The 24,488-nt window shown below is 43.4% G+C and overlaps 2 protein-coding genes across 4 annotated transcripts in view; one reads left to right on the top strand and one right to left on the bottom strand.

The window, feature by feature from the left end:
- Nucleotides 1-24,488, bottom strand: part of BRF1 (BRF1 RNA polymerase III transcription initiation factor subunit) — a 172,773-nt gene that overhangs the window by 68,493 nt on the left and 79,792 nt on the right. The window contains exons 1-7 of one of the 2 annotated variants that reach the window (XM_048305529.1): nucleotides 19,276-20,177; nucleotides 17,702-17,851; nucleotides 16,035-16,128; nucleotides 6,156-6,282; nucleotides 4,813-4,852; nucleotides 4,631-4,723; nucleotides 3,678-3,956 (exon numbers count right to left, since the gene is read on the bottom strand). In XM_048305529.1, the coding sequence (XP_048161486.1) occupies nucleotides 3,678-3,956; nucleotides 4,631-4,723; nucleotides 4,813-4,852; nucleotides 6,156-6,282; nucleotides 16,035-16,128; nucleotides 17,702-17,819 (751 nt within the window). In that variant the 5' untranslated portion in view covers nucleotides 17,820-17,851; nucleotides 19,276-20,177. Of the gene's footprint in view, nucleotides 1-3,677; nucleotides 3,957-4,630; nucleotides 4,724-4,812; nucleotides 4,853-6,155; nucleotides 6,283-16,034; nucleotides 16,129-17,701; nucleotides 17,852-19,275; nucleotides 20,178-24,488 lie in introns of those variants that run through there. The other variant, XM_048305528.1, reaches the window with a different exon arrangement.
- Nucleotides 20,698-24,160, top strand: BTBD6 (BTB domain containing 6). 2 transcript variants are annotated; one of them, XM_048305531.1, is made up of 5 exons: nucleotides 20,699-21,311; nucleotides 21,561-21,852; nucleotides 22,047-22,137; nucleotides 22,414-22,532; nucleotides 22,769-24,160. In XM_048305531.1, exons 2-5 carry the CDS (start codon nucleotides 21,650-21,652, stop codon nucleotides 23,799-23,801), a joined length of 1,446 nt encoding a protein of 481 aa, XP_048161488.1. In that variant the 5' UTR covers nucleotides 20,699-21,311; nucleotides 21,561-21,649; the 3' UTR covers nucleotides 23,802-24,160. The 2 variants fall into 2 exon arrangements, with proteins under 2 accessions (XP_048161487.1, XP_048161488.1); XM_048305530.1 differs by having other exon boundaries at nucleotides 20,698-21,852.

Genomic DNA, 24,488 nt, shown 5'->3' with positions numbered 1-24,488 from the left:
AACACCAGAATGACAGAAACACCAAGAAAGATGACGAAGTATTTGAGGTGGTAAAAAAGGGACATAAAAATAAATTGCAGAGGGAAATTTCACACCAAAGGATGGTATTTCTTGAGAACAAACTCCACGATATTTGACTGTGACAGTCTCCTAAATGAAATGGTGCACTTTTTTTCAGGAACTGAGAATCAGAAAGAGCATGTAGAGTGTGGAGAGGATGCTGGGATGCTGCATGGTCAGGAAAATGGACAGACTGATGTACCTGATCTCCATCTCTGAAACTGAGATCTCACCATAAAGCACTTTTATCATGAAGAATAAGAAAGAAGTCGTTTGCAGAGACTCAAACAGTTTTCAGCTTCAAGTCTCTGCAAATTAATACACTTTGTAGGAAAAAACAGTCAAATGTAGTGTTTATTCTAAGCACTTTACTGCCTCAGACTCATTAACCTGGTATCTTACATGCTGTCTTTGTAATGCAAATTTGCTAAAATACTGTGCTTTTCATAAAACATTCATACAGACAAGCTCACACTACTCAAATACCAATTGTAAGTGGAGCAAAATTACACTTACTTTTTCCTAATATTTCGGCTCTGCACCTAAGTCTTATCTGCACAAGCAGTTTGTGAGAAGCCTTCTGCTGTTGCTGCTGCCACTGTAGCACAAAGGTGGAAGATTTCCCAAAGCAGCTGATGTAGGCAATTATAAACTGAATTACCACATGCCAAAGCCAAATAAAAAGACTTTGTAGAAGGTACCTGCAGCAGAGGTTTTTTGAGGAAGAGAGATCATTACAGAGAGGAGGAGAGATATCCTGCATTTAAGGCCAAACATTGCACATACTGCACCTGTTTGCAGAGCTCCTCTTTAGGAGCCACCTGCCCTGCCTGCAGCACATCACAGGAGTTTGCTGGGCACCCTCACCATGCAGCACCAGGCACACTGCTTCCAACTGCTGAACTGGCTGGACAGGATACATCCATCCAACAACATGGGCAGCCCAGCAGGAGATACTAAATCATCTCAATAAGGTCTCCAGCCCAGCTTGACCCACACAGTGAGAGATGCCTCAGGGCTGGAGAGGGCTGAGGGAAGGGACAGGTTCCTGGTTTATGACTTACACAGCTGTGGAGAAGGACCAGAACATCACCTTAAGGGTTCAGTGTTACAACAGCACTCTCCCTCCTCCAATGGACTTGGATCTTGGAACATGAACTACCACAGCAAAGCCATGGCCTGCTGAGATTCACAATACAAATTGCACTAAACCAAATTCAAATACATAGGACAAATGCAGGAAATTTTGGGAGCTTTCCCTCCTCCCTCCACACTTACCAACTACTTTTGTTTCAAGACAATCTGTAACTGTGTCATCTCAAATTAAACTCTGAGCAACTGCTCTCATCCTGTATTTAGTTTTGAAAACTCCCATTTCTTTTTCAGGCCTGAAGAAGGGCCCACAAACCTGGAAAATGTCTAAGTTTTACAACTGTACCAGTTGGTCTGACAGAAGAAGACACTACCTTTCCAGACTTCCCAGAGCTATGAGGCAGAAGTCAACAACATTGCCTGAGGTGCCAGAATCATCTACACTGGTTTTCATCAGGTTCAGAGCTACAACACAAAGGTAACCAACATGAGGCATCTTAACAAGAGGTTTTCTGTATTCTGCATAATAACATGCCAACTGCAAGCCAGATGTACTTCCCAACCTGTCTGCTAGACCTGGTTCCCACTCAGCCAAAACACATCAAGGTTCCATTACAGCTTCTGAGCACAGGGGACTTCCTGAAGGAAACCAGGTCCTCAGGGGGATGATGCACACACACATCACTGGGATGCACCCACACCACACAGGCACAGCATGGCAAGGGCCTGGAGGCTGGGAACTGCACCCAGAACGACTACCCTGCAGTACAGGCATAACCAAAGTGAATCAGGCTTAACACGAAACTTTTAAATTGTTAAAATAAATTAGCAGTCACAAACACAAAACAAAACAAAACAACAAAGAAACCCATCCAAAAAAAACCTCAAACACCCTCCTCACCACCCAAAGAAAACCTCCAAATCCAACAAAGATTCGGGCAGGACCTATAATCAAAATAAAACCGAAACAGTAATTTTGCATATGAGCTTCATAACATGTTAAGAAAATAAGTACTTGTTCAAACACCTGCAATGATTTCTCAGATTCAGGAGAAGAGAGTGAACATACTGAAACCTGGTTGGTTTCGAAATTCAGTTCATTTGGCACATCCTCCACTTTTGCAAGAAAACAAACAGCAAAGGCAGACAAGCCATGGCATGAGCAGCTCTGCACTCTCCTGCCCACCTGCCTGAAGCCCGACTCAGAGGAACCTCCCTGGCTACACCAACTTAGCTTCATCTTTACACTCAGTCCTCAGCCTGTCCATTAAAATGGTCAATAGCAATGCCAGCTGAGAAACGTCCATCACTGGGAACTCCTTTTTACAGGTCACTGGCCAACCAGACAACAACAGCTTCTAGCCATGACTGACCTCTCTGCGACACGAACCGCTGATTTCCAGAAGAAAGACAAGCCATGAGCCATCCATTTTCTTAATCATAATTAGAACAAAACCAAAACCACTCAACTGTTTCTATATGAATTTGTTTGTACAAAATAAAAATGTGCAATCATCCTGCTACTTTTCTGGAGACTGAACACTAATGTAATAAGAATCTGAATGCATTCAGTTCATCTACTGTTGAACAGAAATCAGCATCACAACAGTCTGGATAACGAAATGTTCTGCTGCACAGACCTCCAAGCAAGCTGACAAAACAGATTCAGATGGGTGTGTCTTATGATGGAAAAATTAACTGTGATAAAGAATAAAATGCCCCTTAGATATGTTGTTTTCAGAGTCATTAAGATGCAAAAGGAGTTTTAAAAAAATGCCGTCTCCATAAAGTTCAAGCTCATGTATGAAAAAGCAAACAAACCTGCCTGGATGACTGGCTGTTTGCAATACTGGCTCTGGCAACACTGGCTTCTTTAGTTGATCAGTCCTGCTCCCAACTGTGCTATACAGAGCTGTATGATGCAGATAGATCTGGGGGTTTTAAGAAAAATGGAGCAAAACCAGCACAACACACACTGAAGTCTGTATTAAAGAAAAAAGCTTAACACCAGTTACTTCCTCTTGCAAACATTTTTAATGTTTGCTATTTGCAGAGATTCTCAATCAGAGACAGACTGCATCATGTTTGACTCCAGTGAAATGTCTCCTGAGAAAGTCTGCCTTGATCTAAGATTCTCATACTTGGGTTTTAATTTCCAGTTATATTTACAGGAATCTGCTTCCTCCAATTTCCTAATTGAGAATCCATGGCTTGAAATACGCCCATCAGCTATCATATGACTGCAAATCAACTATCTACTTAACCAAGAGATACACACTCTCAGGCTTCAGAAAATAATTAGGCACCCCAGATTTTCCTGCAGCTTCCAGAAGAGCAAATGTCAACAACCACATCAACAGCCAAGACCACTGGTCCCATCCAGCCTCACAGCTCCTGTACCCCGACGTCTCAGTGATTCACGGAATTGCTACCGCAGTAACCAGAAAGATACATGGAAATGACACAACAAACCCACAACTGGCTGCCTGTGTCCAGTTCCTGCTCTGAGCTGAACTCCTACTCACCAGGCTCTTGGTCCTTAGTGGATATGCACTCTTTGATGGACTCGGTTATGCCAAGACTAGCAGCAGTGGGGAGTGGGCCAAGCAACGATTCCAGTGCAGGGGGTCTTACAAGAGTTTCATTTCCATTTCTGCATTCTCCATCTTCATTACTTTTAACTCTATCCTTCTCATTAAGTTCATCATAAAAGTCCTTGTTTAAGTGATTAGCAGCTGCTTCTAGTTCCTCATCTTCTGCCTCCTCCTCTCCAAGTATGCTAGAGGCATTATCTTCTATAGAATCTGTAAGGGGAGAAAACCCAACAGATCACTGCATACCATCTGTTACAGAAACTAAATAAATAGAGAAGCACTCAAAAATCTTTAGAGGTAATCTGTAAAAGAAATACACAATATTTTAGTTCAATGTATGAATACATGGAGTTTCCAGATGCTCTTCAAATTCATTACCTTGAGTATTAAAATGTATTTTTGTGACTACAGTCATCATTTAAAACAGAAGCATCATCTTATCACATTAGGTAAAAGAGCTTTGTGAGACAAGTCAGCTATTTCCTGGTATAACTGCAAATTAAAAATAGCCAGTTCAACCTGCACATAGCCCTTCCATATGGGAAGTCAACTGGGGAATTTGGCGACAGAAGGGTCTAGATACTGGTCCACTGCACTTTCAGTGATGAAAAGAAACATTCTCAGGTGCCAGTGCCAAGCTTATACTGCACCAGGAAAGAAAAACAACTGAAATCATTAATGAACTATCCCTGCAATGAACAATGTGGTTGTTTTGAAGACTCATTTATGAACCACCTATTTGGCAGAGAGAACCCCAATGCAAGAGATCTTGTACTGTGAAAACATATATATGATCACATTTATCACCGTAACATTCATACACTTCAGACTGCCAGATCTGAACTCAATACTATTTAAGGAGTCATAAGACTTTATAGACTTACCATCTTTAGTGAAATTTGCAAATACGCCTTTTGCTTTCGGTCTACTGTTTTCTAATTCAATCTCTATTTCATCTTGGTAGCTCGATATTTCTCCTGTGGTGTTGAAATAAAAGTAAAACTCAACAATCATTGATGTAATATTGAAGAAATGAGTGATATGTTACACTAAACACAACTTATACCTTCAAAATCCTCCAGCTTTTTTGATAGTGCCTTCTCAAGCTGAAATGACAATAAACAAAATAAACATTAAATTACTATAAAAATATGCACAATTTTGAACTGTTTGTGAGCTGTATATAGACACAAAGAATGGCAGGGTATTTCAAAAGCATAAGCAGGTTTTGAATCACCACTGAAATTACTTTGTAGTGTTAGACAGGTATGACAGACAGGTCTCAAAATACTAACCAATTTCAAATGTTATCTCCCCCATCTCTATACTTCAAAAGGAGCCTTCTCTCTGGCAAGCTGCAAATAAAAGGCCTCATTCTCCAGCAGTCAGACTCTGTGACTGTGCCTATAGATGTGAGAAGTGCAAGGACAGTGCTAAGACTGGAGTGTCCACACCAGACAGAGCACACTGGTGATAGCAGAGTGAAGCTCTGACCTACAGCACCTGGCTGGTTCTTGAGAACATCACTAATACCCCTACAGACCTTAAATGATAGCACAGTTAGAGCAAACATAAACCCTAACAAACCAATAATGTAAGAATTGACTATGACAGCAGTAAAATCTTCTCTGCTGCCAGCTTTACTTCATGATTTGTAAAGAAATCAAGCCACATGAGAACTAATCTCTGTGGAAGCAGGTGGTGTACCACACAAAACCACCAGCAGTCTCATTGAAGTAAATGGGTTATTGTTTTCCTATCTATTTAAATAAAGTTCCGTGTAATGGCACTTCTCCTGATCACAGGTATCACCTTAAAAACAGTGCACATTTCTGATCTGTGACATTTTTAATTGGGAAACTATCCCAGTGTTGCAGAACGGAATGGGTTAAGCATGAACTTGTTCAAAATGGTACAGCACGAGCTATGAGAAAGATGCAGATAGAAACTGCAAAAATCACATCCTTTTGCACAGAACAGAACACCACGGTGAAGACTGCAGAACATCCTGCAGCAAGATAAGCAAGTGCACAAAAGGAAAAGTAACATTACAGCTTGCTATGCATTAGCTAGCACGGACAGAACAAATGGAAATTGTTATACAGAGGCTTAAACAGTATAAATATCTGTGCCTCTGTTCAATAAATGTCCTTCCATCACCGATGCTTGGTCCATGTGTGTTTCAATCGTTATTATCCATTTGCCAATAAATCAAAAAATATCTTTAGTTAATGGGTATTGTATGCTCATCTAACTAATGCTCATCCTTCTCTCAAGGACTTCGAAATAAATGTACTAAACCTTACCAAGGGCTGGTCAGTTAGGATTTAGCATTAACTGATTCAAAAGGGAATGCGCAGAGGGAGGAGAGAGAAAAGAAACACAGAAGATATCAGATTCAGAATTTACCTGCTGTATCTTCAATTTTTTTTGACCAGCTGTAAACGAAGGAGGATCACATTCTTCTTCCAAGTCAATCTTCATAAACTCATCTATGGTTAGCTGACTGGTTGGTGTATCTTCAAACTCTGTCAACCTACCAAAGCATACAGCACATGACCAAAACATCCTCAAGAACTCCTTTGAAAGTAACAAAATTTGCAAGCTGCCAAGCTATGGAATAAACATGTCATCCTTAGCAACTCTGGCTCAAACACAGACTACATTAAAACTGAAGTGCTACTAATTGTTTCATCTGCTGCAAAGAAAGTATCTTTTCATATCTCAAATTAGCTTTTGATTTATTAGAGTATGTAACACACATTTTTTTTTTGATGAACAAAGATTGAACAGAAATACTGCAGACCCTACGGTCAATTAAGTAGAGACAAAACTAAGACAATAAACACGGCTCATTCCTCCCCTCTCGTTGCTTTTGTTATCAACAGCAACAACAAAATGGATTCACCAAATAAAATATCTGTCATCATAGTTTAGGAGTATGCTCAAAAATCTTCCTGATATGTCAGCATGATTAATTTACACAAAGCAAATGTTAAAGTAACGTCTCTTAAGCAGGCTGGAAGAGGGACAAGAAATAACCTTCCCAGGACACGCAGAAGCAGTGGTAAAATAAATTGATCATTTTCACATCACACAGATGAAATAGATGGATGAACATAATTTGACAATAATAAACTTTGAATTTGTTTAATGTTTGCATTTTAAAAGTCCCTACCTATGTGAGAGACAGGACTGGCTTCATGGGGAATTGCCATGAAAGCAGCTGAATCTTTCAGAGGAATTCAATCTTAAATAAGATCACGTGGTCATAACTTAATCCACAAATACCAGCATTTTATACAGGTGGCTGAGAATGAGCACATCCATTTTACAGATGGAGAAAATGAGACAAAAGGTTAAGTACAAAGCCAGGTCAGGAAACGTCTGGCAGAATGTTCCTCTGACAGAAAGTGCCCTTTTAATAATATCAACATTTTCCATGGGAAAATGGCAATGATGGGTCTGCAGCTGCTTCGCTGGAATATTCCCATCTTCCAGAGGAAGCAGAGCTGACAAAGGCTTCCATCTGCAAAGCTTAGGAACTAAAAATGGTGATTCAGTGCTCTCAGCACAGGACCTTTTTGCATTTCTCTCCCCCTAAAAACAGTTGTGGTTTTCTCCTCAGTTTTCTCCTCTACCTCTGGTTGCAATGAAACTCCTTCTGAAGGAGGAATTTTCTCTAGGACAGAAATTCAGTTTCTAGCCAATACCAGGGTCAACGCCAAGAGCACGGAGCCACATTCTCCTGCTATATCCTCATCAGTCTCTGTGTTTCTTCCTTTATAAATTGAGGAGCAAGACAAGACAGCCCGTACGGAGGGGTGTAGACAGGCTGTAACTTTGCCCGGAGGCATCCCACTCCTGGAGCAGAGGCCAGAGGACACAGGCAGCATCTCATGCCATGAAATGCACAGAGAGAGCCGGGCACCTCTGTGTAACTCCAACAGCAAGCAGCACTGAGCTGGTGCATGGCTATGCCAGCCAGAATTAGTGCTGCTGAGGATAAGAAAGCCTCTGAAAACTAGACTTGCTTTTGGAATTCAAGCATCTCCACAAAGCTCCAAATTAGCCATGTACTTGAGAGTGACTGACAGCCCAAACCCTTCCCTCAGAGTACCAGGGACCAGCTCCCTCCTCTTCTCTTTCAGATCAAATTGGAAAGGAGAGGAGGATGCTGTTGGCAGCAGCAGCACCCAGCTTTTAATTAAAAGACTAGAAATCTTTCTCGGCGTTAAAGGGCTTCCAGAATGCATTACCCACCTTCCAGGAGGGAGCCACATCTATCAGGCTAGAGGTAAAACCTGGCTAGGGCACTGTTATTATTATTTTAATTCAGGATTCACTTAATGTCAAGCCCATCTATCATTTGAGGAGCATGGATCTTCCCAGTCACCATCATTAAAGAACAGCCATCCATCTCTCCACGAATTAATCATGTACTCACAGGCAGCCCCACTTCAGCAAGACTCTTCCTCCCAACCAGCCTCGCCTTGTTAAATATTACTCTCCTCCCAGTGTTAAAAGCCAAGGTGCACTTTGGCAAAGACACACAGTTTGTTTACTCAACACTTGCTCTGAGTGTGAGATGAGCTGCCAGAGCCAGAGCCCCACCAAAGTGGCACCACCTCTGTGCATGCCAAGCAGCCAGGAAAGCACCAGGAGCAGAACCCATGAAGTCAGGCTGGGGACAAGATGACCATGCCTGGGTGTCAGCACCTAACCCCATGCACGTCTGCCTGCAGACACTTCAGGCTCTGTCTGTCCCTCTCCTGTCCACAGTGTCTTCTGACTCACATCACGTACCCTGCACCCATCAGAGCTCAGCCCTGGGGTGAGCCAATGTGCTGGAGCCAGCACGATCTCCAGCTGAAGCACCAGCTTCCACCCTGAGCTGGAATGGCAGGATGGGTCTCTCCCTACACCTTTGGCGTGTCTGCACTAGGACAGGGCAGAGCTACATCGTGTTTGCTGCCAAGGAGCTCAAACCCACAGCACGGCACGGTTCAACCATCTGACCGGGCCACCAGCACCCAGTCCCACGCCCGTGCCCTCCTTTCCTCAGTCCTGATGTGAGCCAAGCAGGGTAGGGCTGACCACCCGGTGGGGAGGGCTGCCAGCATCACAGTTTAAGCACAGACTGGTGGTGATACAAGTTTAGAGCACCATGTTATTTTTTCACTTCCCTCAGGTCTTGCCACCAAGGCTCTAGCCCTCCTCTCAAAATGAGGAACCATCCCTGATGGTCAGGATACCAGCTTGAGCATCATCTCCGTGGGAGAGCAAGCTGCACACTCAACATTTTCTCCTTTAACTTGATATAAATAAATACCTGCGTTTACCAACCACTCACCTGCCTCAACATTTTACATTGGCTGATATCCTGTCTACAAATTTTTAAACATTTCTTTAATTTTATCCACTGTTTGGACACATGCCACCAAGGCAACAAACTGATGCTGCAGCAGTCTGCACCACATGAAACAAAGCAGCATTAGTTTGGCAGTTAAGAAAAACTGACGCAACCTTAATTATAAACACAATAATTTTGGGGGCAAGGGAGTGGCTTCATGAAAAAAAAAAATAGCTACAGGCTATTTTTCAAGTCCCACATAAAAATGCTATCCACGTTCATTTTTCACTTTTGTTAACCTACAAAAATTTAATAAGAGTTGCCACTTTAAGTTATGCACAGAGGGAAAATAAACAGATATACAAATTAAAATATTATTTCCTTGGCATAAATTCAAAAAGGCTCTAAAAATTGAAATTTGGCAGACAAGGATCTTCTATTTATAGTCAAAGCAGAGGCAACCACTGCAGCTCAGGCTAAGATTCAACTTCCAGGATAAACCGTCCTCTTACAGTTTCTCACAGCAAACTCTTTCAAGCAAATTCCTTTGGGAGAAAAGTTTTTCCAGAGCCTGGTGTCATCTGCCTCTAACTTCAACCCTTTTTTACAAAGAAAAATTTCCACAGTTGTTGTTTCATCCATTTACAGACAAAACCACACCTCTGCTTCTGATAAAGCACTTTTGTGCACAAACCAGCAAACCGATTCTGTTCACACTTAATTTAACTCCCAATAAGGGAAAATGGGTCAATCATTTTGAAGTTACATGCAATGTCCTTTTTACTTCGTTTTGTTCCAGGGATACCCTCCAGTGGAGACTCCTGAATCCAGTCTACAGTGATGGAAAAAACAGACTCGTGTGTGCAGCTGAGGGCTCGGTTTTAATGTTTAATTGAGATTCTGCAAGCAGTGGGGTGCGACGAAGCACACAAAAGAACAAAGACTTCTGGAGTCCAACTCACAAATGCTTCAGAAGCCCAAGTTCAAAGCCCAAGAGGGACTTCTAAGCAGAGACCATTTAGGAACAGCCCCGGTGTCCTCCTACCTATAGACAATAATCATCAAGCTCTAGAAAGCAGGCAGCATGAGCAGAGATTATGTTGTGCTGCATCTCCATACAGAAGGGCAAACAAGTTACAACTTCAGAGACAGTTGTTTTTTAAAGAGGGAGCATGGGGTTTAGCCTGAGCCATCAGCCTTTAAGTTACCTGTTGTGAGAGGTCTTTTTAAAGTATTTAAAGTATTTTATCAATACTTTAGAAAAATAATAAGCTGAATATGACATACTGTTAGCAGAAATATGTGAAAAAAAATCTTTATTGCAAGACAAACTGGTGCTGGTAATTAAAACTCCCCTGAGTTTTCCCAAATTAACAACATAATTAAAACCGTAAATAATAACTTACATGGTATCTACATAATCTTAACTGTCATATCAATTACAAATATTCTAGTAATAGATCAGCTGATTTGACACCTCAGACAATTCTAAACTCTGGAAAAGTAAGGGATGTACTTTTGTGTCTTAGTGAAGAACCAGAATACTGCAGAACATCCCCACTGTTTTAACTTGACCCTCATCAGTGCTTCCAAACCTGTGCACTCACAGGAGAGAAGCTCAGCATTCACACTGGTGTTCAAACCATCACTGTTTCTATACCACAAATCTAACCATCTATTGCATCATCCTTCTCTCCTTATTTTTTTCCAAGCCATACAATGTTTAGACATGAACTATTTATGGAAGTATGTGAACACATACCCTAAAAGTGATACTCAATATAGAACATGTATCAGAAACAGTTATTAAATGCTTCCTACATGACATAACAAAAACTTTTTCCAGTAGCCACCAGTAAGTAGAGTAAACAGTACTTACCAGTAAGTAAACAGAAGAGTAATCTCCTGATATGTAAACATTGTACATATATATACTTTTACATGTACTTTCAGCAATATAAAAGGTAGTTTTAAGCCTGTATGAATGAGCAGCTCATTACTAAAGGTAAGGACAAAATCAGAGGTGATCCAGTTGCTGTAGTTCTGCAACTTATAACTTATCACTCGAGCTGTGCTAAATTAGCCTGTCTGTTCCCTGCCCAACACAACTGTTAAGAGAAATATTCTCACCTTTAAACAACTTCCAACATTAATATACATCACCGTTTTTGCAATGGACTAAGAGCATACACACACAGTCATTTACTGCCAATTAATAGGTGAGTGATAATTTATGGGGCTCATTTGCTGGCAACTCTCTGATGTTTCTCTAAGTATTAAAAACAGGTACCTCTAAAGATTGTACTAAATAAAGCACCCTTTAGAATTAGTTCCTGTTACTTGCTCACACCAACACAGAGATTTAAAACTGTCACAAATTCATTAGCATAAATTTTAAAGACCCAATTCTACAAATGCTTACACACAGAGTTAACTTGCATTAACACTTGTGGCCCACTGTCAGCCCCTGGATAATCCCACTAGCAGACATCCCTGGGCATCCCAGAACTCTCTCAGTCCAAACCACCTGAAAATTTTTGCTCTTTTTTTTCCCCCTGATTCAAATGCTCACACCATGCTAACGAAACAAAACGTGTTAGCATTCCTTAAAATTCTGCTTCATTAGTGTGGTTCCTCTGCTGTGGTCTGCCAAAAGCACTCTATGATCTCCTGGAAAAGAAAAATAGAGCTGCTTAATTTCTTAACAGCCACTCAGATGAGGAAAGTCAAACAAAGGAAAACTATTTACAAGATCTAAGCCTGAGTTAGTGTGAATAAGTTACTGACTGTTTCAAAAGTAAGAGTCACCAATTTTGAAATTATATTTTTAAGTATGATGTACTAAAATGTATTAGGGATCTAATTAATGTATTAACTTGCTAACTGTATAGAAGCTGGATTTATAAAAAGGAACATTGCCTGTGAAATTGGATTCCTCAGAAATAAAACCTTTTTTTATTAAACCAGACAATCCACCTTAGAAAGGTATGCAGTATCAGCCCACATGGATCAAGTTGTATTTTACTCACCATACTAGAACGGTTTCTAGAAATCATCTGTAAGCCATTTGAATTGATTTAACTGGAGACATGAGATATTTCTCAATTTAGCTTACGGCAGCAGCCACCAGTGAAGGAGCTGCTTGGTTGCTGAGCTGAGATCAGAGCAGACATCACCACAATCTCCTTTACATGAAATAAATTTCCTGGCATTCTAAATGCTTCTCTCCACATCACACTTCAACCAAGAGCCCTTACACAACTCTGGCATTCTGAGCATCCTCTGCCCCTCCATGCTCAAACACCTTAGGTCACCAGCTCTCACTGATCCACAGGATACCCTCCACAGAATTTTAGCACGGCTGTACTTGGATCACAGCCCAACACTGACTTCCACACACCTTTCCCTTTGGTCCCGGCCTTGATAGGGCTTTGATGCTTTGAAAAACAACAACCTCACAGCCACCTCACAGCTACCCAAGTCCTTGTTTCTTTCCTTTCTCATCCTGACTCCAGACTCATGTACGGACCAGCTCCTCGCCTTGCCTGCTCTCACAGGCATGTCTCCAGCTTGAGACAGCAATGGGAGCTTGGACATGAGGCTTATGCCAGCCATATATTACAGAAATTAAAAAAAAAAAAGAAAAGCTGCAGGCAGTACACTCAGTACATTTATCTCTATGCATAAATCTTTAATTTTTCCAGAAAATTATCACCTCAGTCATTGAAAGAGCTGTAACAGGGTCCTCAGGATATAAGCAAAGGACCGCATTTGTCAAAGTCCCTGCAGCATCTACAACTGGTAAATGAAGCTCCTTCGTAAAAGGTCTTGTCTTCCTTCCCGAAACACTATTAGGCTGTGAGAAAAAAAGCATTCACCCCAAAAATGAGATGTTTAAACGCATTCCGGCCTTTCATTCCAATTTCTTCTAAATGAAGCTTTACTGCTTCTGAAGTTCATCACAAATAGGTTTTTTAGCAGACAGTACTTTATGGAACTGAGAAGAAGTATTTTTTATGCAAAAAGCAGTTCAATTTAAAGATAAAGTGAGCAAGCCAAAGCGGCAAAATGCAAACGTTAGGAAAGATAAGCTGATTTTTTTTTATTTCTATGGAAGAAGTGCCTAAGATCTTCAAACAGGCGTAAGGGCCACACAGTATTAGATAATGCACAATGGACAAGTATTACAAGAATTATTCTTACTAAAGATAAGACAAAATTTAGAGCACAGAGAAAGCATGCAACAGGTGAATGAAAAGATGAAGGGGTAGAGCATTTAAAGGTTAAAAAGGCAGAGGTGAAGACACGTGCATTGAACATAGGCACAAATGTGAGGACTGAACTAAATAAAAGGATTGGGTTTATTAAAAGTTAATTTCTGCTACCTCCACGGATGATTACATAGAAAATAACAATTTGACTAATTAGTTAATATTTGTACAGTACTTTGAATATATAAAGTGATATATAAGTTAATATAATTTCAATTAGACTGGAAATGAGATAGAATTATCAGTGCATTTATTAATATTTAATAAGTTCGCTTTCAACAACAGCAACAAGCTTTACATTTTAATTGTGTGCTTCAAAACATAAAGCTAGAAGGCCCTGTGAAGTAACTACAAAGTTTTCTCTACCACTATTACCAAAAACCCACACATATTAAAAACAAACAAGCACTGCTTTTTAAGCAAAATTAAGAACTCTTGATTGGAAGATGAGTGACTGCACACATGGGCCATGCCTTGTCGCTTTTTCCTTTCAAAACAGGTTCTCCTTATGACCAGGTTGTGAATTTTTATAACCTGGAGATATATCACATTTTTGTGAACCTCCTCCTAAGAGCTACTCCTCCGGCTCAGAGCAGTGAAAGAGGACATAGCCTCCAGGCACGCGGGCTTGGTGTTCTCCAGCTGACTGAGAACAGGGTGAACTAATCCAGTCCCACCAGCTGCACTGCCCAGGACCAGAAATAGTGCCCTTCTCAGGGAAGGGCTGCCAGCCCTTGCTGAGGGTCTCCCCAAAACAAGAACTCCCAATCAGGATTTCCTAAACAGCATCGTTCCCGCATCCTCATCCACACATTCCTGTCCCCTGCCAGGCAGAGGCACATCGTATAGGGCCTTTCCTTGCAGATTTCTGCCATGGGCACCAAAAGTAAACCCAGCTTCCAGTGGTCTGTGCTTCCCCAAGAAGCCAACTAGGAGCTAAATCAAACCACACAGCAGAACCTGCAGGCTGGAAGTGTCAGCATTATCTGGACTCATGTTGGGTTTCACTTCCAGAGCTGTCAGGGCAAAGCCATCAGCAGTGAGCACAGCATCCAACACCTTCATAAAACACAAAGCAGCAGCAGCAGCTCCTTACCAACCAGAGTAACTATAATTAAAAGGAAATAAAACTGCACATCAAACTGAGAAGCAAAGGAATTTTTAAGACTGTGAAATAAGTTCTTATTCATTTAGACAACTTCTATTTGATGGCATTTTGAAAGGAATTCTTGAAAGAAAAGGAAAAAAACTGGAGTGCAGAAAGAGTTATTCAAAGGTATTTTTTTTAATTTGCCTTCGTTAAATACTATATAACATGCTCGTATTTGAAAAACATCAATCAAATTTATAGATTCGTGATAAATAGTTGTAATTATAGCTGCCTGAAAATAATTCAGCTGTCACGTTTACCCTGTCAAAGTAAATAAGGCTGTCATTTTAGTTGATGTGTGTGACTTGAGTAAACATTTCAAAGTATGAATTTTGAAGCAAGATCTTCTCGCCTGAAACAATTGCTCAAATTAATTTTCCTTCCAACTCTAATTTATTATGCTCATTTTCTTAGTAAGTACAAATTCTTTAGCTATTTAACCAAAGCATCTTGGAGTAGATCGTGGTGCATAACTCATTAATCATAGAAAATGCACAACTAAAACACATGACCTTTTGGCCAGAAGAAAAAAAGTGGCATTGGTACTGCTCCATCCTTATAGCTGTAGTACCTCGAAGCATTTAAAACACTTCAAATTTATCCCTATACCATGCATAGGAGGAAAATAGCATCATTCCTGTTCCACTAATGAAGATCTGGGGCAAAAACATTTTCCACAATTAATAAGTGACTATTTTTAAGAGGTATTAGGCTTGGTTCGATATGCTTAAGCTGCTTCCAGTAAGATGAAGAGAGACACTAAGAAAGCTTTCTATGGACAAACCTTGGGGGAACAAATATCAGAATATATTGGTGATAGAAAAATTTCCAGCTGTGGGCAACAGAAATCATGGTATTTCAGTTAGATCATTTTTTACTCAACCTATGGGGAAAGAGTATGTTGCAACTTTTCAAAAGTAAAATGACAGAAACAGGATATCTGCTTACATCATTAAAATATGGAAAATGCTACTTGATCTTTAAAAAAACAAACACACGAAAAGTACTTGGAAAATTCCCACTTTCAGGGGATCCTTCACTGAACTTGTCATTAGACTCACTGTGCTGTCTTCAATTTATTAGCAGTGCAACACTACCAAAAATGAACACTGCAGCAAAATATTTTGAAAAGTTCTGTTCAGTAAAAGCTTAAAGACAAGACTCTTCACCACTGGATTCAGGATTAATGAAAAAATCACAGTAGACTGTCAGCTTTGAGAATCAATAAATTATTTTTTCTGAGGACATGACAATACTGTTAATATTACTGACACAGCTTTTTTTGCCTTACCTGTTAAATAGGCGCAGTGCTCCTTACCATCTGTGCTAAGCAAGAGGCCTTACGTAAGAGGCAAGGAGGTGTTAGTACTTTAAAATGACCATCTAAAACAGATACTTTTTAAATTCGTGGCACATGTGAAAATAACCTAATTTTCTCCAATGCACATTTATTTTAGACTGTGTCACTGTTCAGTACTGTAAATGAAAGATAAAAGCAATAAGACTGCACTGACCTTTTCCTTAATGTAGACTCACAAACCTTCACCACCCTGATGACCTCTTTAACAGTCCGTCGGAAATCATGCATTCTTGCCGCCACTAGCAGAGCTAGAGAACAAGCAGGGAAAGTTAATATCAAAAAGAGGGAAATTTCCTGAAGAAAAGCAGAAAACAGTCAGGTAACCATACCCTCTCTGTGTTCCTGCCTTCAGCTAAATAGCTAGAAATGCTTATGCTCAGCTGTGTCCTTGAATACTGGTGATGGACTTGACTTTAAAAAATTTGCTCTCTACCCACTAAGCTGAGCACAAATTGCACCCTGAAAAATTCCGTGCTTTAGTATTGTCATCTACAGCACAAGAACATTTCAATGATCACTTATTTTCAGTTATCATGTTTTTAGCAGAACTCACTGAATTCTGTCCTGAATAAGATCTCCAGAGAAACACTGGATGTGCCTAAGCTGGTCTCCTCATTGCTGCCACTACCATCCCTGTCTTGCTGGTGCCCAAGTGCTCTCCTGCAAGATGCTCTGGACAGCCAGATAACCAGTTGCATTTACATGGTGTGTTGATTCAGAGCACCAGCTCTGCTTTGAAGCACTACCCCCACTCATCATACAGTAGCTCACTGTGCAGAGCAGTTTTAAGCATACAAAAGTGCTTTTTTACAGAAGAAACTAAACCAGAGCTCCACTTCTGGTATGTGTTTAAAGTGTTCCTAAAGGGAACATCAGGGCTGAACTAACAACTGGTCCTTCAATCTACGTGTGGCACAGACATTTAGGCCAGGGAACCAAACTAAACCCAGTCCACAGTCCAACACGTGAGCTGCATATTGCATGGATGGATAGAGGGGGCTCAGCACCACCTGCTTCCATCTATTGATCCATGTCTGTTGAATTAAATTACTTGCTTGTGTGGACACAGCCCATGTAGCGCATCAAAGAGCAGACCCGCTCTCCCATAGTCTATACTCAAATTTTTAGCAATGTGCAACAATCAAGTACTATTAACAAAAAGGGGCTAGAAATGTCAAAAAGATTGCATAGTCCTGGGTATCCAAAGGTTTTGAGCATTACTTTTCATTCGTGCATACGCATGTAAGATCTTTCAAATAAAATAAAGCACATACATGAACCCTGTGACTACCTACACTCTTTGTTACTCTGACCTCACTGGCTACTATCTTTTAATGTGGCCCTCCCAAACCCATAGGTTTTATGCAAGCATCATGACAGCAATAGATCTTGGAAAAAGATGAAGAAAGAGAGAAAAATAATTTCACAAAACAGGTCAAAGAGGGCACTTCTTGCATAAGACTCTGTGTAAAGACATAAATCAAACTGCTTGCACTAATGGTGTCATTTTAGCTGGCAAAAAAACCTTTTAGCAGTTAGAGCCTGCAGAGTGGGGGCAAGAAAAGCGCCAGAAAGGAGCTTAAAAAAAATCCAAACTGTAAGCTACAAAGAATCTGAGCAAGTACTGTAGGAGCAAGGGCAAAAACGAAGTTAGAGTTTCAGAAGCTATTTCGATGAAGACCTACATAATCTGTAGATGCCTGACAGAACAAAACCCCAAGAATGTAGATACCACCAATGAAAGGGGAAAGTCCTCATCTGTTCCAGGCTTTCTCATCCCACCTGCTGTGGGGGAAGGGATATACCCAGGCTCTGACATACCCGCTCCACAGAGCCCCGAGGGCCGGCGGCCGGTGTGCATCCAGTCCCGCTTCATCCTCTGCAGCAGCCTCAGAGCTGTCATGGACACCTCGTGGTTCTTATCCCCAAACTCCAGCATGTGTGCAAAACGAGGAATATACAAACATGGATCTGCAACAGAAAGGAACACAATTATGTCTAACCCTACCATCGATTTAGGAAACGCAGCGCAATGAGGCTGCTGTGTTTGTCTGGCAATCACATACTGTGCTGCAGGGCCAGATCCCCTGACCACCAAGCTTTAGAAGCACCTCTTTAGATAACCTAAAACAAAATACTTTCTTGCTTTATAGACAAGAGATCTTTAAAACACTGCACAAGCATTCTTACACACTTTTCAGTGCCCAAGGCTGCACAGGCTGACTCTGACAAGTGAGCAGTGTTACTGGTATCAGTGAAATCATGCCCAAAGTGAAGCATTTACAAAAGCTTTTGCAGAATGAGGACATGATCTAGGCCCAAAACTTCTAACGTCTCTCAAAAAGTAACAAGGTAACTTGCATGTTTCATCTCAAACCTAACTACAAAGTAAGCTTCAAAAAAATTTATTTGCTTAAAATCCTCCCTAACAGAAATGTAGGTACCTTCAAAGTCAATTCTAGCTGCTTCTCAGACTCATATTCCAAGAATACAAAACACTGTTTATGACAGACGCTAAGACAGACTCTCCATCAGCATAAAGTGCTGGAACCCAGTTAACATCATTAACACTAATACAGTTTACATCAGCCACAGATCTGACTCCAGATGTATAAACTTATTTCAAGCGTTGGTGTTATCAGCTTCAAACTAACCAAAATATGTCAGTATGGATTGTGCTCTGCCTAAACCAATTTATAATTTATCAAACAATCTTGTAAAAGCTACACTTAACACATGTTTACTCTTAGTTGAGATATCAATTTCTCATTTCCTGCCAGCCTTTTATCACTTGACCGAAAATCCATGATGTACGGTAAATTGTTAACTATTAGTCTCAACTCAATTTCCTCGGCTGATCCCCTGTGTGGGCACTTAAACTGATAAAGATGAAAATCCAGCTCAAAACACTGGAAAAATCTTAGGGATTTACAACTAATCAAAGCAGTCTCATTTAGCACCAAGTTCTAACAATGATGCCCTGTTGCTATCCATAATTACCAAGATCACACCATAGGTGATAATGCCTATCAGCCCCGCAGAAGCATTTAAGTGAAAGCACTTATAAAGCAAGAACTTCCAACCTCAAACTTCCTCAAAACTGAAGAAATTCCAGGCTGCAGTCCCCTCCTAAACATGACCCTAAAAATCAAAGGTTTCGGAGAACTTCACCAATCCCCATGATTCTAAGGACAGGTGTTCTGTACTTCCAAGTATGATTTTACTTAAGCCCTACTCTAGAGAAATGACCAATTCCAAATTTAACAACAAAAAACCTCACCGTTCAGAAGCCACAGCCTGGGGTTCAACATACATTTAAACTTCGCTCTTTGCACTACAGGAACACGTACAATGTTACAAAGCAACGTCTGGTTTGCTTTTCCATCTCGTCTTACCCGGAGAGTGACCAGCTTCAGCTCCTGCAGCCGCCAGAACGCAGCAGAGCAGAGCAGAGCAAGGAGCCACTCTCAGCTCTCTCTCTGGAGCTGAGTTTCAGAGCTGAGTTTCGGGAGCATTTACACATTTGCATTGTAGCTATTCAGACATTTCTGCTGACATTCATGCCCACAGGTCATTTGACAAAACATTGCACATCGTTAATTTGAATTCTGAAGCTACCAAACAGTCAGAAAATGAATACGTGGGTGGGTTTTAAATAGCAAGCCTTGAAGAAGCCAAAAAAAAAAGCAAGAGAGTGAATATATGAATCAGAAGCAGAACCCGGGTTAGCACAGACATGTCCTGCATGGATGCAAACATTCGAAAATAAATAAATAAATAAATAAATAAATAAATAAATAAAATGTTAGAAGCTGCAAACTCCAAACACGTTGCTTCCTTCCAGAGGCACCAAACCAGCATGGGTGCACTGAGGGCGCCCTGCTCCCAAGGGGGTCGCCTCTGGCTTTGGGTGACCTCTGAGGCCGAAACCTCTCCACTCAAGTGAGCACGTTCCAGTTGGGCAAAACCCCGTTGGTTTTCCTCAAACGGGACGCTGGGGGCCATGAAGCAGATCGCAAGAAAAAGATGATTTCATGTTTTAAAAAAGGAGCATTTGTTTTTCCGAAGTCTTTCCCTTCTCTCCTGATCCCAAATCTGACTTGGAACTCGGACTTTTGGAAGAACTTTGATGCCACACAGAAACTAAGAGGGATGTAAGAACAGTTTGGAGCACTGTTAAAAGTGCTCCCCACCGAAAGTGGTTCCCGGGCCGGCAGGGCCGGCAGCAAAGCGGGAGCCGATCCCCGGTGCAGGTCGCCCGCAGGGAACGAGCACAGTGGCGGGGGTCAGTCCTCGCCGAAAGATCCCGGAGGATGGGCGGGCCGGGCGCGCTCAGGCGGGGTACGGGGGCTGCGGGGAAAAGGGAGGAACCCGCAGGTCCCTCGGCTGGAGCAGTCCCGCCGCGGCCGTGCCCCCCGCGCCCCGGGCGGCGGCCCCGCGGGGCCCCGCGGCTCCCCCGCCCAGCGTAGCGCGGTGCGGCGGCGCCCCCGCCCGGGCCGCCCGGGAACGGCGCTGCGCGCTCGGGGCCGCCCCCTCCGCCCCGCCGCGGTCCGCCCGCGCTGCTCCGCGTCCCTCCGCGCCTGTCCCTCTGCAGCCGGAGCGGGGGCACAGGGCGGCGCGGGGGGGATGATCGCGGGGGGATCGCGGGGCTGGCTCCCGGCGGGCGCCCGGCGCTGCGCACGTAGGCGCGGGGGGCGAATGACGGGCGGGGGCGGCCCTTCCCCCGCCGCGCCCCGGAGCTCGCCATTGGCGCGGGCGGCCGTGACGCGCGGCGCGGCCGCTGCCTCTTAGTGCGGGAGGCGGAGGCAGGGCCCGGCAGAGCCGCGCCGAGCCCGGCCGCGCAGCGCTGCATCCCACTGCCAAGGGAGCGCCCAGGGCAGCACCGCATCCCGCCCGCCGCGGAGGAGCCGGGGCGCCCCGCGGGCAGCAGCGCCCCTGGCGCGGGCGGGAGAAGCGCAGAAGAGCAGCAGCAGCAGCGGTGGCGGCCGCTGCGGGGACCGGAGCGAAGTTGGTGCGAGCGGCGGCGGAGCCGCCCGGGAGCGGGACTGCAGGGAGTCGCCGCCTCGGCTCGGCCCGGCCGCCGCGGATGTGCCCCCGCCGGGCCGGGAAGGACGGAGCGGAGCGCTGGCAGCGGGGATCAGGCGGCTGGCTGCGCTTCACCCTCGCCGGGCTGCTGCACTCGGAGGATTTGTGGATTGACTCTCGCTCTTGACCCACCGCCTCTGCCGGATTCCTGGGGTTTTGTTGCTGGATTTTGGCTTTTTTTTTTTTTTTTTTTTTTTCTTTTTTTCTTTTTTTGGTTGTTGTTTTTTTTTTTCACTAATTTTTCTCTACCCGTTCCTCGGGGAAGGAACTGCCTGCCGGCCCCGCTCGGGCTCCCCGCTGCAGTCGTGGCAGTGCCGTGGAGGCTGGGACCCCCCCACAAGCCAAGGTGAGCGCTGGCACTGATCCGACACAGCATCACCCCTTTCCCTCCGGAAAGGTGCGTCGGGCCGGTAACCAAAGAGCGGGCACACACTCCTTAAAAACCAAAGGCCACCCTGCATCTAGAAGCGTACAAAATATCCTCATAGTGGGACTCGCATTTGGGATCTGTTAGTTCTCTTGCTCATGCCACTGCCCCCTGGTTGCCTCAATGGCAGGATCATGAAGTGTTTGACTTTTTTTCTTCTGCTTCCAGAGACCTTAAAGAAGTCCAAAAAGAGTGTGAGGTCAAACGGCAAGGTGCCAGGATGCTATGAGATAGTGCCCCTGTCCCTGAAGAAGAAGATGGCTGCAGAACTTTACCCTGCCAGCACCAACACTAACATTGCAAACAGCAACGCCGCCGCCACCGCTGCCAACAGCAAGAAGAACGCCCTGCAGCTCCAGCAGAGCGCCCAGCCGCCCCCGCCGCCCCAGCTCCAAAACCTCAACAACAACAACTTGGAGAGCGCCAACTGGCAATCCTTCCATCCCACGCTGCGGGAGAGGTAAGGGCCAGGCCCGCCGGACCCTCCCCGGGCGGGCGGGAGAGAGAGAGGCGCCCGCCCTGTGCACCTGCGCCGCGGCTAGGCGTGAGCGCAGGGATGGGCTAGAGCCCCGGGGGCCGCCGGCGGGAGGCTGGGGCGCCGGGCGAGGGGCAGCCCTTGGCTAACGGGGCTTCTCCCCCCTCCCCTGCTTGCAGGAACGCGCTGATGTTCAATAACGAACTCATGGCTGACGTTCACTTCATCGTGGGCCCGCCAGGGGCATCCAAGAAAGTTCCTGCCCATAAGGTTTGTGCAGATAATTTTTAGCTTTTTAATGCTGCTGTGCAGGTCGCCTTCTCCCCCTGCCTTACAACTAGGTTCCACTTTTTTTTTTCCTAATTATAGCTCTTGTTTAATCCCAGAAGTAATTCACATACACTGCAATTAAAGGGAACAGTGTAAGGCAGTGTTCTGCTTCCACTGCAGCTTGTAACTTTCGCTAAATGTAGCTTTTAGGAAAGCCAGCATGCTCAGCTGTTCCGGATCCATGTTACTGAGGCTTCTCTCTCTTTTATTTTCCAGTATGTTTTGGCAGTTGGTAGCTCTGTCTTCTATGCTATGTTTTACGGCGATCTTGCAGAGGTCAAATCTGAAATCCATATTCCAGATGTGGAACCTGCAGCCTTTCTAATCCTATTAAAGTAAGTGGCCACTACAAGTCTGCTAATTACATGGACAGAGTCAAAGTAGCTTATAAAATACACATCTCCTAATTGGCATTGTGCAATATGCACTTATTGCTGTTTACTTAATGTGCTGACAAATACTGAATGTCAGATTCACTGCCAGCAAAGACGACTATAGATTATTTTCATGGCCTACTTTTTTTTTTTTTTTTTTTTTTCCCTGAGAAACTAATTTTTTTTCCCCTGTCTAGATACATGTATAGTGATGAAATAGACCTGGAAGCTGACACAGTTCTGGCTACACTGTATGCTGCCAAGAAGTACATCGTGCCGGCCCTAGCAAAGGCTTGCGTCAATTTTTTGGAGACCAGCTTAGAAGCAAAGAATGCTTGTGTCCTGCTGTCTCAGAGCAGGCTCTTCGAGGAGCCAGAACTGACGCAGCGCTGCTGGGAAGTGATTGATGCTCAGGCAGAAATGGCACTGAAGTCAGAGGGCTTCTGTGAGATAGATCAACAAACACTAGAGATCATTGTAACCCGGGAAGCACTCAACACCAAGGAAGTGGTAGTTTTCGAAGCTGTTCTCAACTGGGCAGAGGCTGAATGCAAAAGGCAAGGGCTACCGGTTACGCCGCGCAACAAGAGGAATGTATTAGGGAAAGCTTTGTACTTGGTGCGGATTCCAACCATGACTTTGGAAGAGTTTGCCAACGGAGCTGCCCAGTCCGACATCCTCACCCTTGAGGAGACTCACAACATATTCCTATGGTACACAGCTGCAAATAAACCCAAATTAGAGTTCCCCCTGACAAAAAGAAAAGGACTCGTGCCTCAGCGCTGCCATCGGTTTCAGTCGTCTGCATATCGCAGCAATCAGTGGAGGTACCGGGGGCGATGTGACAGTATTCAGTTTGCTGTAGACAAACGGATATTTATAGCAGGACTGGGATTGTATGGGTCAAGCTGTGGCAAAGCTGAATACAGTGTCAAAATTGAACTGAAGCGCTTAGGTGTTGTCCTTGCTCAGAATCTGACAAAGTTTACCTCCGACGGCTCCAGTAACACCTTCTCTGTGTGGTTTGAACACCCTGTGCAGGTTGAGCAAGACACATTTTACAATGTAAGTGCTATTCTTGATGGTAATGAACTCAGTTACTTTGGACAAGAGGGAATGACTGAAGTGCAGTGCGGGAAAGTGACGTTCCAGTTCCAGTGCTCCTCGGACAGTACTAATGGAACCGGAGTACAAGGAGGACAAATACCTGAGCTCATTTTCTATGCATGATGCATTTCACCTTGATTGTATTCCAGTGCTGCAACGATGCACATTAAGGGATTTTTTTGGTTTTACTACGAACTCTGCAGCAGTATGGAATGTTATGCTACTTACCTATCTGCTACATCAGGCTATACAAATAAGTGAAGGAATGCTCTTGAATTTAATCTTATTTTATTTATTCATAAGCTATTTGACTTAATAATTAAGACTGCAACATGCAGAAAAATGTTAAATTTTGCACGTACTGTGCATTTATTTTGTATATAGATAACTAACTTGCAGACTGCAGCTGACTCAAACAGAATGTTCTAAACTAGAGCAGTTTATGAATCTGTGAAATATAAAACATTTTTACTTGCCCTAAATCCTGTGTATTTGATCTTTGCTGACCTTATGGCTTGTGTATGTTAATTCATGTACAGCTAACAGGGGTGATGACACTGTAGTCTGGTCCTTGTGTGCATCCATACCCAGCAAATAGGAAGGTTCCCTCTCTTGGTAACTGAAACTATCCATCAGCAGCCTTTATTTTCCCTTCCTTAGAAAAGGAGCTGACATTTGTGGAAGCTCAGGGTTTTTTGTGTGTTGCCCAAGCTGAAGACAGACAAACCATCAATGCAATCAAAGCTGATCAAAATCATCCTCTGGTTATATTTGAAAACTCTGAATGCCCCTTCACTTGCAGCATCTGTT

The sequence above is a fragment of the Corvus hawaiiensis genome, chromosome 6 (genome assembly GCF_020740725.1).
Source record: "Corvus hawaiiensis isolate bCorHaw1 chromosome 6, bCorHaw1.pri.cur, whole genome shotgun sequence".
NCBI lineage: Eukaryota > Metazoa > Chordata > Aves > Passeriformes > Corvidae > Corvus > Corvus hawaiiensis.
This window is presented reverse-complemented; position numbering and strand designations above follow the sequence as displayed.

What these genes read in the sequence shown, in the direction of transcription:
- BTBD6 (XM_048305530.1), top strand. Translation starts at nt 21,491, where the DNA reads ATGCCACTGCCCCCTGGTTGCCTCAATGGCAGGATCATGAAGTGTTTG. An exon ending in CATCCCACGCTGCGGGAGAG is followed by an intron (nt 21,853 to 22,046) that starts GTAAGGGCCAGG and finishes CCCTGCTTGCAG; the next exon opens with GAACGCGCTGATGTTCAATA. An exon ending in GCCTTTCTAATCCTATTAAA is followed by an intron (nt 22,533 to 22,768) that starts GTAAGTGGCCAC and finishes TCCCCTGTCTAG; the next exon opens with ATACATGTATAGTGATGAAA.